Source organism: Elephas maximus, chromosome 3, assembly GCF_024166365.1.
Source record: "Elephas maximus indicus isolate mEleMax1 chromosome 3, mEleMax1 primary haplotype, whole genome shotgun sequence".
Taxonomy (NCBI): domain Eukaryota; kingdom Metazoa; phylum Chordata; class Mammalia; order Proboscidea; family Elephantidae; genus Elephas; species Elephas maximus.
In genome coordinates, this window is record NC_064821.1 from 127,080,349 (window position 1) to 127,095,002 (window position 14,654).

At 38.1% G+C, this 14,654-nt stretch overlaps 1 protein-coding gene across 1 annotated transcript in view; it reads right to left on the bottom strand.

Moving 5' to 3' along the window:
• Positions 1–14,654, bottom strand: part of ADGRL4 (adhesion G protein-coupled receptor L4) — a 131,519-nt gene that overhangs the window by 53,166 nt on the left and 63,699 nt on the right. Inside the window, exon 4 of the mRNA XM_049879595.1 lies at positions 214–284. Coding sequence (XP_049735552.1) covers positions 214–284 — 71 coding nt within the window. The remainder of the gene's footprint in view (positions 1–213; positions 285–14,654) is intronic.

Consider the following 14,654-nt stretch of genomic DNA (forward strand, 5'->3'; position numbering starts at 1 on the left):
AAATATGTAAAAGTTTTCTTCAGTACTTAGAGGATTTTTAAATCAATCCTATCTGCAATTTAAATAAATACTTAGATCTCTATACATAAAGTTTCATGTATACATGAAGTTCAACTGCTTGTTGCTATTCTAAAAATGTAATATTGGAAGGATGCTAACTGAAACAAAAATATTAAAAGTAAAATAGCATTTTAATTCAACTAGTCTACTTACCTTTGTTAAAGTTTTATTAATATTCACAGCAATACAGACATTATCTAAATGGCAGTTCGCATTCATATTTTCTGTAGAAAGAGAAAATAGGTTGTCTAGTTTCTTAGGATATTTTTTCCTAAGCTAATCTTAGTTATTCCAATAATTTTGCATACCTATTAAAAAAAAATTTTTTTATTGAAACATAAAAAACATATTCTTTAACACTTCTGTTTTCATTTTCAGAATACACTATAAACCCAAAAAAAAAACCAAACCCACTGGCGTCGAGTCGATTCCGGCTCATAACGACCCTATAGGACAGAGTAGAATTACCCGATAGAGTTTCCAAGGAATACACTATATTTTATGGATAATGGAAGAATGTAGGTTTAAGGGATAGGATATGTTAACTACAGAAAACATGTGCTCCACATCTTCGGTTAAATAAAATATTGCCCTTTCTTAATTCATTTAATAGACGATAAAGGAATGCTGACACATTTCTTGGACGATGTAGCTCTTTAATACTTCACAACTCTGCAGCATGTATTTTATTTAGCTCTTCGATAATACATAAAATTTAAAAATATAATTTACCTTGGCAGTAAGTGCCATCGTTAGGTTTGAATTGTAAATTTCCTGTAGGTGTCTGATAACCTTCCTCACAGGAGCAGTTACACCCACCATTCACGTTTTTGCACACTGAGTGATCACCACAGGCAACTGATTCAATGCACTCATCTATATCTACAAATATTTGAAAACTAAAAATTTTATTAAGTGCTCACATAGTTGCTAACTTGTTGATAGTACTACATATGATTAATGACTTCATATTACATTTTACGAGTGTTGAAAGATTGTTTATGGACCAAACTCTTCAATTATTTTCTGAATATCACGATTTATCAATAAAATCATGAAAATATTTTGCATAATTGAAGATGTAGCATTTAGTCCTTGTCTTAGTATAACAGAAATACCACAAGTAGGTAGCCTCAACAAACAAAAAATTTATTTTCTCAGTTTCCAAAATCAAACCCGTTGCCATCGAGTCGACTCTGACTCACAGTGACCCTATAGGACAGAGAACTACCCCATAGAGTTTCCAAGGAGCGCCTGGTGGATTTGACCTGCCGGCCTTTTGGTAAGCAGCCGTAGCACTTAACTACTGCACTACCAGCGTTTCCTTTCTCACAGTTTAGGAGACTAGAAATCTGAATTCAGGGTGCCAGCTCTAGGGGAAAGTTTTCTCTGTCTGCTCTAGAGGAAGGTCCTTATCTCTTCTGAGCTTCTGTTCCTGGGCAATCTTCAAGTGACTTGGCATCTCTCTTTGCCCATCTCTACTTTCCTTGCTTGTTTCTTTAATCTCTTTTATATCTCAAAAGAGATTGACTTAAAACATACCTGATACTAATCCCGTCTCATTAATCTAACAAAGAAAACCCATTCCCAAACAGGATTATAACCAGATATAAGGGTTAACATTTACAACATATTTTGGGGGATATAATTCAATCCATAACAGTCCTTATTTAGTAAAGATCCAGTTTTTTTTTTTAATTGCTCTTTAAGTGAAAGTTTACAATTCGAGTCAGTTTCTCATACAAAATCCTATACACACATTGTTATGTGACCCTAGTTGCTCTCCCTACAATGTGACAGCACACTCCCTCTCTCCACCCTGTATTTCCAGAGTCCATTCAACCAGCTCCTGTCCTCCTCTGCCTTCTCAGCTTGCCTCCAGACAGGAGCTGCCCACATAGTCTCACGTGTCTACTTGAGCCAAGAAGCACACTCTTCACAAGTATCATTTTATGCCTTATAGTCCAGTCTAATCCTTGTCTGAAGAGGTGGCTTCGGGAATGGTTTTAGTTTTGGGCTGATAAAGAGTCAGGGGGCCATGACCTCTGGGGTCCCTCCAGTCTTAGCCAGGCCATTAAGTCTGGTTAAAGACTCAATTTTTAAAATCCTCTTAAAATGTCCTTGTATTCTAGTATTAAATTAAACTGATTATAACAATTCCTGTTTAGAATTATGTGGGGGAGAAAAAAAAAAAGAAAAAGACGGGCCCATTTTCTTTCCAAAGCTTCATATTTTTTTTTGCATTTAAGTTAGCCTACAAACCACAACATAATAAAATACATGATTCAATTCCCTTAAAACTGTACCATAATTTATTACTTCTGTTCAAGTTATATTTTACTGTGGTTCTTAATACACAGCTATCATAGATAAAGTAACAAATTTTAAAGAATGAAATCTTAGATTTTCGTTAGCCGTATATCTAAAGCACAATTCAGGTTCTAGGTTTGAAATTCCCATAACTCATAAAATTTAATATACTACAGTGAAATTTTTTACAGTGAAATAGGCTTTAAAATTATACAGTATAAATACTATGTCAGTATAGGGAATGATTCCAGGAAACAGAAGAGTCCAGATCATGAAATTAATGCTAAGATTTTGTGTTCGCAGCTCAGATTCTCATGTCATAGAGGTGCTCTATGTCAGATTAATGAATAATCCTGTAATCTTAAATTCACAATTTGATTTTTTTAAATTAATAGACTGGCACAATGCCATTTACTCTAAAATCAAAACCAAAAAACCAAACCCACTGCCGTCGAGTCGATTCCGACTCATAGCGACCCTATAGGACAGAGTAGAACTGCCCCGTAGAGTTTCCAAGGAGCGCCTGGAGGATTTGAACTGCCAACCTCTTGGTTAACAGCCATAACACTTAACCATTACACCACCAGGGTTTCCTCTAAAATCAAAAGGGGGGGACAATCAGTTCAAGTTAAAATAGCATCTAGCCAGTTACCTTAAATGCAGCTGTTCCTATTCTCTCACTTTAAAAATGGAATAAAGGCACAGAAAAACATTAAAACTCACAGCACCAAAAACTGGAACTGACAAGTGACTCTCTTGCAGATTCTTGAAGAAATATCTACTAACTAGATTTCAAAAGACATTTAGCAGCTGAGACCTAAAAGAAGGTTAGAAAATCCCTTCAGCCAACTCTACACATTCAGCTATCAAGTTGATAATGACTCATGATAACCCTGTGTGTGTCACAGTAAAATTATGCTCCATAGGGTTTTCAATGGCTAATTTTTCCAAAGTAGCTTGCCAGGCCTTTCTTCTGAGGCGCCTCTGGATGGATGCAGTCAACGTTTTGGTTACCAGCCAAGCAAGCGTTTTAACTTTTTGTACCTTCCAGGGACCTCATTTTAAAGATGCCATTCCACAAAAGCAAATAAAAAATAAAATAGGGGACGAGCAGTGACAAGCTGACTCTCGGAATATGTAGAACCATCAAATAAAGTATTTCAGGCTAGGCTAGATTTAAAGAGTCTAGGTCATAGTACAGACTACCCCGCCCCCGCCCCCCCCAAAAAACAAAAAACAAACCCTGCTGCCTTCAAGTCAATTCCAACTCATAGCGATCCTCCAGGACAGACTAGAACTGTCCCATAGGCTTTCCAAGGACTAGAGTTATTATTTTTCATGAAATACATGAAATAAAGAAAAAAATAAGGAAAAGCAAAAACTAACCCTTTTGGAATGGTGCTACAGAAGTAACACAGGCTGCACCCTGATTGGGAAAAAGCCCCAAAGAAGGCTTGAAAAGACCCATAAAGTATCATAAATAGAACAATTTGCTTCATAGCTAAGGAAGCAATCATATTTCTTAAATACCTTAGGTTTTTAGATTTAGATACCTTCTATGGATAAAAGGAAATTTGATGTTGATTTCTCTCAATCCTAAACTATTTAAATGTACAGGAGTTCTTGGGAACTTCGTTCCAAATCCTGTCTCTAAACAACATAAAAAATCTTGGCCTTATAAACTCAATTTCCATCCTACTTCTTACACCTTGGACTTAAGTGTACACAATTGTGCATCTCATAACTAATTGTGTTTCTGCTTTTCCTTGTTCCTTGTCCATACCCTTCAGTGCTACTTTGGGGTCTCTGCTCTAGTTCGAGCCGTCCTACCACCACACACTTGGCAAGTTGGTATCGCAGCATGTCAGCCCTGGACTGGGTAGGGCATTTTGTCTTCTGAATTCATCAAGTGACAAAATAAGTTATCTATAAAAATAATAAGGATGTACTATTTTGGGAGACTAACATTCAAGATTAGGGCTATCCTTTTTTTTTTTTTGTTATTCTGATGCCAGAGGTGCTAAGAGAATATTCAGCTTAAAACCTTAATCATCATATCAAAGTAATATTTTCAAGCTTTATCTCATCAAAATACTATTTTTCAAACTTTTGTCTGGTGCAGTTTTGTTTTCATAACATCTTACTAAAGCCCAGAAGCAAGGTTTACTGAATTAGATACCCTTTTCACTCCAGGTGTCAGTGGGCGTTTATAGCGTTTAACCCAGGAATAAAGAAAAATGGTTAAGAGCTTGTCTGCTAGCCAAATTGTCGGCAGTTCAAATCCACCAGTCACTCCTTGGAAACCCTACGGGGAAGTTCTACTCTGTCCTATAAGGTAGCTATGAGTCAGAATTGACCCATGGCAATGGGTTTGGCTTTTTGTGTTGTTGTTGTTGTTAACCTGGAAATGGGGTGTGTGAGGTCCCTATCTGGCTGTGTGCAAGGACAGTCAAAGAACTTCCGCCATTCTCATTATACCATTCTATGCTCCTTTGCTAACTTGTAATATAGAGAGAATCATAAAATGCTGAAAGAGCATCAGATGGGATGAAACTGGCCTAGCCAAAATGAACGTGACCTCCATTTTGCAGCAAGATTCACACTAACTTCTCTCAGTCCCTTGCAGGGCCTCATTGGCTTGTGTCTAACAAATCTACTTGTGTCTTCCTTTCTACAGGAAAAGGGCACCAGATTTGCTAATTACCAGTTGCCATTCAGCCAATTCCAATTCATAGAGACCCTATTTATGTCAGAGTGGAACTGTGTTCCATAGTGTTTTCAATTACTTATTTTTTGGAAGTACATCACCAGGTCTTTCTTCCAAGATGCCTCTGGGTGGACTCAAACCTCCGAACTTTCAGTCACTAGTCGAGCTCATTAACTGTTTGCACCAACCAGGGACTCTGATTTGCTCAGATGACCTTAATTCAAATCCTGACTCTAAAACTCATTAGCTGTGTGACATTGTATCACTGTTGTTGTATGCCATTGAATCAACTCCGACTCATAGCAAGCCAATGTGACAGAGCAGAACTGCCCCCCAGAGTTTCCTAGACTATAATCTTTACGGGAGCAGATTGCCTGGTCTTTTCTCCCATGCAGGTGGGTTCAAACTGCTGACCTTTTGGTTAGCAGCCAAGCGCTTAACCATAGAGCTACCAGGGCTCCTTGTGACTTGTATAATACTTTTAAAATGCCTTCTAACTCCAGGCAGTTGTTTTTCACAACAAATGAGGAAACTTATGTGAAGATGTTTAGAATAGTTCCTAGGCTGTAGTTGTTGTTGTTTGTTGTTAGGTGCCCTCGAGTCAGTTCTGACTCACAGGGACCCTATGCACAACAAAATGAAATACTGCCTGGTCCTGTGATGTCCTTACAATCGTTGTTATGCTTAAGCCCATTGTTACAGCCACTGTGTCAATCCACCTCATTGAGGGTCTTCCACTTTTCTGCAGACCCTGTACTTTACTAAGCATAATGTCCTTCTCCAGAGACTGATCTCTCCTGACAGCATGTCCAAAGTATGTAAGATGCAGTCTTGCCGTCCTTGCTTCTAAGGAGCTTTCTGGTTGTACTTCTTCCAAGACTGATTTGTTCATTCTTTGGGCAGTCCATGGTATATTCAGTATTCTTCACCAACACCACAATTCAAAGGCATCAATTCTTCTTCAGTCTTCCTTATTCATTATCCAGCTTTTGCATGCATATGACACAATTGAAAATACCATGGCTTGGGTTAGGTGCACCATAGTCTTCAAGGTGACATCTTTGCTTTTCAACACTTTAAAGAGGTCCTTTGCAGCAGATTTGCCCAATGCAATGCTTCTTTTGATTTTTGGACTGCTGCTTCCATGGGTGTTGATTGTGGATCCAAGTAAAATGAATCCTTGACAACTTCAATCTTTTCTCCATTTATCATGATGTCGCTCATTGGTCCAGTTGTGAGGATTTTTGTTTTCTTTATGTTGAGGTGCAATCCATACTGAAGGCTGTGGTCTTTGATCTTCATCAGCAAGCAAGGTTGTGTCATATGCATAACGCGCACTGTTAATGAGTCTTCCTCCAAACCTGATGCCCTGTTCTTCTTCATATAGCCCAGCTTCTCAGATTATTTGCTCAGCATACAGATTGAATAGGTATGGTGAAAGGATACCTACCCCGATGCACAGGTCAGGGTTGTATCCTTTCACCACACCTAGGCTGTAGTACCTGATATTGTAATTGGAGAACAAGGACCAGTAATTTTATTCACAGCATGTGTTTTCTTAATGGCAGGAGCACCATGAATAAGTAGGATTGGAGAAAACAGATTGAGAATGAATTTTTCATTAAAATGCTATGTCTTGGCAATCCTTAGAAATGTAAAAGAGAGAAAGAACTATATCCCCCATCTTCATGAAAGGTAAGTTGTTACTATGCAATTATTTCACTCAAGTTAAACCCAGTGCCTTCAAGTCGATTCTGACTCATAGCGACCCTATAGGACAGAGTAGAACTGCCCCATAGAGTTTCCAAGGAGCTCCTGGCAGATTCAAACTGCCAACTCTTTGGTTAGCAGCTGCAGCACTTAACCACTACGCCACCAGGGTTTCCTCAGTCAAGTTAGAATTGAAAAACCATATTTAATACTGACTCATTTTTCCCTCTACCAACCTATCACTAGTCTATTTACTGACTACTTGATATCACTAAATGCAAGTGATCCGAAACAATCTAATTCATTTGCTACTTTTTCATTAATAAGGTTATGCTTGCTTTTCCCATCTATAATTAGTGAATCCATCACCATTTTATCACAACCTTTCAAAACATGATATAATTTTCATAATTATAATTATTATCAATAACCGAGCTTTCTAGTATTGTTTAACTCAAATTTCAAATAAAAGATAAATGCTTAGCTGCTGGAAATAATTTGCAAAGACATAATTCAATGTTAATATTATGCAAAAGTTATGAAAAAAATCTGAAATTACCATATGGTACTCAACACAAATAGGCATAAAATATTACAAGCAGTAAACATTGCTCTAAAGCACATAATAAAAGTGAAGGAGTTCTTGGGTTCTACTCATTGGGCCTTGAGAAAGTCACTTTACTATTGAATATCTCTCCTCCCCCATTTGTGAAATACTAATCTGGAACTAGGTCTCTCAATTGCTGAGCATCTTTAGTTCTGTATTACTCTGATTTCAAGGGTAGGAAGAATATGCATGGTGTTAATTCTCACCCAAAGCTTTTCTAACTTTTCTGTAGACATGTATTTGACTATGGGCTAAAGGTAAAGTATTTTGCTTGGGTCACTTCTTGCCCTGATTTAGAGCTTTTCATTTTCTATTTACAGAGGTTGTTAATGAGTAGAATTACCAGACATGTCAACTTTAAGGACCAGCTAAAATTTCAAATCAGAAACAATATACTACAAGGTGATATACTAATGTAAAAAGGGAATAGATCTATGGTTTTCTGTTCAAAATCTCTGAGGATTATCATACAGCACAACTATAGGACTGGAAAAAAATAGCTGTGTTGCTAAAAAATACTTAATCCTCAAGGACAACAAAAATTGGTGAGAAATAACATTTTTTCCAGAGAATGAGTTTTTCCCTGAATAATTCATCAAATAAAACAGATAGAAGGTGATGGACTCAATATTGTCTACTGGGTTTTAATATAGTTATTGTATTTACTGATTAGTTAAAATAGCTAAAAAAGGGAATTGGCAAAAACTTAAGGCCATTCTGCACTGTCTCAAAAATCAACAACTATTGAGAGAAACAGTCTTAAATTACAAATATGTATACCTCCATAAAAAAGTTCATATTTGAGTGGCATCTGGGGTCTTAAAAGCTTGCAAGCAGCCATCTAAGATGCATCAGTTGGTCCCAACCCACTGGAGCAAAGGAGAATGAAGAACACCAAAGACACAAGGAAAATAATAGCTCAGGAGACAAAAGGGATCACATAAACCAGAGACTCCATCAGTCTGAGAACAGAGGAACTAGATGGTGCCCTGACAGGGAACACAACAGAAGGGAACACAACAGAGAGTCCCTGACAGAGCAGGAGAAAAGTGTAGTGCAGAACTCAAATTCACATAAAGAGACCAGGCTTAATGGTCTGACTGAGACTAGAGGAACCCCAGAAGATAAGGCCCCCAAACTCTCTGTTAACCCAAAACTAAACCCATTCCCAAAGCCAAATCTTAGACAAAGATTAGACTGGACTATAAAACATAAAGTAATACTTGGGAAGAGTATGCTGCTTTGTTTAAGTAGATACACAAGACTACATGGGCAGCTCCTGTCTGGAGGCGGGACGAAAGGCAAAAAGGGATAGGAGCTGGTTAAATAGACACAGGAAACTTGAGGTGGGAAGAGGGAGTGTGCTGTCACATTATAGGGACTGCAACTACGGTCACATAACAATATATGTATCAATTTTTGTATGAGATATTAACTTGACCTCTAAACTTTCACCTAAAGCACAATAAATTAAAAAAAAAGTCACATTCAATCACCTTTGTGTGTGTGTGCTTTCTTGGTGACTATGATTCTATTTTTTCTAATGTAGAAACTCTGTACTTGTGAGGAGAACAGACAGAAATACAGCTCTGTGTGAATCAGGGGTATTAAAAGTAAACATGATAGATGAAAAGACAGATGTCTTCTAGAGACAGAAGGTATTAGGGAATGGAGAGCACAGTTAAAATTGTATTAAAGTCCAGTGATTAAGATGTTATAACTTAGAAATTTCTTCACTAACTGGCACATTTCTACTTAAGTTTACAGGGCTATGTAATAAGAACTTACTAAAGATAAAAAAAAAAATACAGTAACTGGCATTCTGTGAATACTAACATCAAGAGTACAGGCTTGAGAAGAAAAACAATATTGAGGAACTATAAATTTTTTGAAAGAGCGCTGGTTGTGCAGTGGTTAAGCGCTACTCTGTTAGCCAAAATGTGGAAGTTTCGAAACTACTAGCTGCTCCACCAGAGAAAGATGCGGCAGTCTGCTTCTATAAAGATTGTTGTTGTTGTTGTTAGGTGATGTCCAGTCAGTTCCAACTCATAGAGACCCTATCTATGTACAACAGAATGAAACTGCCGGGTCCTGCACCATCCTTACAATAGTTGTTATGCTTAAGCCCATTGTAGCAGCCACTGTGTCAAGCCATCTTCTTGAGGTCTTTCTCTTTTTCTCTGACCCTCTACTCTACCAAGAATGATGTCTTTCTCCAGCGACTGGTCTCTCCTGATAACTTGTCCAAAGTACATGAGATGAAGTCTCACCATCTTTGCTTCTAAGTAGCATTCTGGCTATACTTCTTCCAAGACAGATTTGTTTGCTCTTTTCCAGTCCATGATGTATTCAATATTCTTTGCCTATACTACAATTCGAAAGCATCAATTCTTCTTTGGTCTTCCTTATTCATTGTCCAGCTTTGGCACGTATATGAAGTGACTGAAAATACCAAGGCCTAAGTCAGGTGCACCTTAGTCCTCAAGGTGACATCTTTACTTTTTAATGCTTTAAACAGGTTTTTTTGCAGCAGACTTGCCCAATGCAATGTGTCATTTGACTTCTTTACTGCTGCTTCCATGTGCCTTGATTGTGGATGCAAGTAAAATGAGATCCTTGACAACTTCAATCTTTTCTCCATTTATCATGAGGTTGCTTATTGGTCCAACTGTGATGATTTCTGTTCTTTTTATAGTGAGGTCAAATATATATTGAAAGCTGTAGTCTTTGGTCTTCATTAGTAAGAGCTTTAAGTCCTCTTCAGTTTCAGCAAGAAAGGTTGAGTCATCTGCATATTGCAGGGTATTAATGAGTCTTCTCCAATCCCAATACCACTTTCTTCTTTATATAGTCCAGCTTCTCGGATTATATGCTCAGCATATAGACTGAATAAGTATGGCGAAAGGATATGGCCCTAACACACACTTTTCTTGATTTTAAACCACACAGTATCCCCTTGTTCTGTTCCAATGGCTGCCTCTTGGTCTATGTACAGGTTCCCCATTAGCACAATTAAGTGCTCTGGAGTTTCCGTTCTTTGTAATGTTATCCAGAATTTGTTATGAACCATTCAGTCCAATGCCTTTGCATAGTCAATAAAACATAGGCAAACATCTTCTGGTATTCTCTGCTTTCAGCCAAGATGCATCTTACATCAGCAAAGGTATCTCTTGCTTCATGTCTTCTTCTGAATTCAGCTCAAATTTCTGGCAGTTCCTTGTCAATGCAATCACTTTTGGGTTATCTTCACCAAAATTTTACTTGAGTGTGATATTAATGATATCGTTTGATTAATTTCCACATCATGTTGAATCACTTTTCTTTGGAATGGGCACAAATATGGATCTCTGCCAGTCAGTTAGCCAGGTAGCTGTCTTCAAAACTGCTTGGCATAGACAAGCAAGCAACTCCAGTGCTGCACCCATTTGTTGAAACATTTCAATTGGTATTCCATCAGTTCCTGAAACCTTGTTTTTTGCCAATACCTTCAGTGCAGCTTGGACCTATTCTTTCAGTACCATTGGTTCCTGATGATATGCTACCTCCTGAAACGGTTGAAAGTTGGACAATTATTTTTGGTTCAGTGGTTCTGTGTATTCCTTCCATCTACTTTTGATGCTTTCTGCATTGTTCAATATTTTGCCTATAGAATCCTTCAGTATTGCAACTCCAGGCTTAAATTTTCTCCTCAGTTCTTTCAGCTTGAGAAATGCCAAGCACATTCTTGCATTTTGTTTTTTGCACAGTTCATTATACTTAACTTCTTCTTCCCTAGCCACCATTTGAAATCTTCTGTTTAGCTCTTTTACTTCATCGTTTCTTCCATTTGCTTTAGCTACTCCATGTTCAAGAGCTAGTTTCAGAGTTGCTTCTGACATAAGTTTTGATCTTTTCTTTATTTTCTGTCTTTTTAATGATGTCTTGCTTTCTTCCTCTGGAATACTTGATGTCATTCCACAAGTCTGCCCTACGGTCATTAGTGTTCAATGCGTCAAATCTATTCTTGAGATGATCTCCAAATTCAGGTGCGATATATTCAAAGCGTACCCTCCATGTGTCTGTCAGCTTCTCTTACTATGGGGGCTTTGATGCTAGAAGCTATTCCACCAGTATTCAAATGCCAGCAGGGTCACCATGGTGGGCAGGTTTCAACTGAGCTTCCAGACTAAGACAGATTAGGAAGAAAGACCTGGCTATCTACTTCTGAAAAGAATTAAACAGTGAAAACCTTATGAATAGTAGGGGAACATTGTCTGATATAGTGCCAGAAGATGAGCCCCTCAGGTTGGAAGGCACTCAAAATATGACTGGGGAAGAACTGCATCCTCAAAGTAGAGTCGATGTTAATAACCTGGTTGGAGTAAAGCTTTTGGCACCTTCATATACTGATGTGGCATGACTCAAAATGAGAAGAAACAGCTGCAAACATCCAGTAATAATTGGAACCTGGAATGTATGAAGCACGAACCTAGGAAAATTGGAAATTGTCAAACATGAAATGGAATGCATAAAGATCGATGTCTAAGCATTAAGGAGCTGAAATAGACCAGCATTGGTTATTTTGAATCAGACAATCACATGGTCTAATATGCCGGGAACGACAACATGAAGGAATGGCATTGCATTCATCATTCAAAAGAACATCCCAAGATCTATTCTGAAGTACAATGCTGTCAGTGATAATATCCATACGCCTACAAGGAAGACCAGTTAATACACCTATTATTCAATATCATCAGTCAGAAGAAGGCCAGGGGCTGACCGCAGATCAGACCATCAGTTACTCATATGCACGTTCAAGTTGAAACTGAAGAAAATTAGAACAAGCTCAAGAGAGCCAAAGCACAATCTTGAGTATATTCCACCTGAATTTAGAGACCATCTCAAGAATAGATTTGATGCACTGAACACTAATGACCAAAGACCAGATGAACTGTGGAATGACCTCAAGGACATCATACCTGGAGAAAGTGAAAGGTGTTTTAAAAAGACAGGGAAGAATGAGAAGACCTAAATGGATGTCAGAAGAGACTCTGAAACTTGCTTTTGAACATTGAGTAGCTAAAGCAAAAGGAAAAAATGATGAAGTAAAAGAGCTGAACAGAAGATTTCAAAAGATGGCATGAAAAGACAAATTAAAGTATTATGATGACATGTGCAAAGTCCTGGAGATAGAAAACCAAAAGGGAAGAACATGCTCAGCATTTCTCAAGCTGAAAGAACTGAACAAAAATTCAAGCCTCGAGTTGCAATATTGAAGGATTCCACTGGGAAAATATTAAACGACACAGGAAGCATATAAGAAGATGGAGAATACGCAGAATCACTACACCAAAAAGAATAGGTCTATGATCAGCCATTTCAGGAGGTAACATATGATCAGGAACCAATGGTACTGAAGGAAGAAGTCCAAGGTGCACTGAAGGCATTGGCAAAAAACAAAGATCTGGGAATTGGTATAATACCAAATGAGATGTTTCAACAAATGGATGCAAAGCTGGAAGTACTCACTGGTCTATGCCAAGAAATTTGGAAGACAGTTACCTGGCCAACCGACTGGAAGAGATCCATATTTATGCCTATTCTGAAGAAAGGTGATCTAACTGAACGTGGAAATTATCAAACAGTTTCATTAATGTTACACGCAGGCAAAATTTTGCCGAAGATCATTCAAAAGTGGCTGCAGGGGTATATCAACAGGGAACTGCCAGAAATTCAAGCCAGATTCAGAAGAGGTTATGGAATGAAGGATATCAGTGCTGATGTCAGGTGGATCCTGGTTGAAAGCGGAGAATACCAGAAAGATGTTTACCTGTGTTTCGTTGGCTATGCTAAGGGATTTGACTGTGTGGATCATAACAAATTATGGATAACATTTTTATTGCAGAGAATAGGAATTCCGGAACACTTAATTGTTCTAATGAGGAATCTGTACCTAGATCAAGGGCAGTAATTCGAACAGAACAAGGAGAGACTGCATAGTTTAAAGTCAGGAAAGGTGCGCCTCAGAGTTATATCTTTTCAGCATACCTATTCAATTTGTATGCTGGGCAAATAATCTGAGAAGCTGGGCTGTATGAGGAAGAAGGAGGCATCAGGATTGAAGAAGACTCATTAACAACCTGCATTACGCAGATGACACAACTTTGCTTGCTGAAAGTGAAGACAAATTGAAGTGCTTACTGATGAAGATCAAAGACCACAGCCTCCAGTACAGATTATACCTCAACATAAAGAAAACAAATCCTCACAACTGGACCAATAGGCAACATCATGATAAACAGAGAGAAGATTGAGGTTTTCAAGGGTTTCATTTTATTTGGATTCACAATCAACACCTATGGAAGCAGCAGTCAAGAAATCAAGACACATTCCATTGGGCAATTCGGCAGCAGAGATCTCTTTAAAGTGTTAAAAAGCAAAGATGTCACCTTGAGGACTAAGGTGTGCCTGACCCAAGACATAGTGTTTTCAATCACCTCATATGCATGTGAAAACTGGACAATGAATAAGGAAGCCCGAAGAAGAATTGACGCCTTTGAATTGTGGTGTTGGAGAAGAATACTGATTATATTATGGCCTGCCAACAGAACAAACAAATCTGTCTTATAAGAAGTGCAACCAGAGTATTCCTTAGAAACAAAGATGGCAGGACTACGCCTCATATATTTTGGACATGTTATCGGGAGGGATCATTACCTGGAGAAGGACAGCATGCTTCATTAAGTAGAAGGTCAGCAAAAAAGAGGAAGACCCTCAAGGAGATGGATTGACACAGTGGCTGCAACAATGGGCTCAAGCATAGCAATGATTGTGAGGATTGTAGAGGACCAGGCAGTGTTTCATTCTGTTTTACATAGGGTCACTATGAGTCTGTACCAACTGGAGGGCACCTAACAACAACAACATACTCAAGGTCATATTTTGGCTTTCGTGAACTTCTTTTGATTTTCTTCAGCTTCAACTTAAACTTGCATATGAGCAATTTATGGTCTATTTTGTAGACATGGAGCTTCTCCATCGTCTCTTCCATAGATGTAGTTGATTTTACTCCTATGTATTCCATCTGGTGAGTGCCACGTGCATAGTTACCATTTATGTTGTTTACAAATGTATTTCCAATGAAGAAGTCGCTGGTCTTGCAAAATTCTATCGTGATCTCTGGCATCATTTCTATCACCAAGGTCATATTTTCTAACTATTGATCCTTTGACTTCTTTTCCAACTTTTCTTAGTCACTGGTAATTACTAATGCATTTT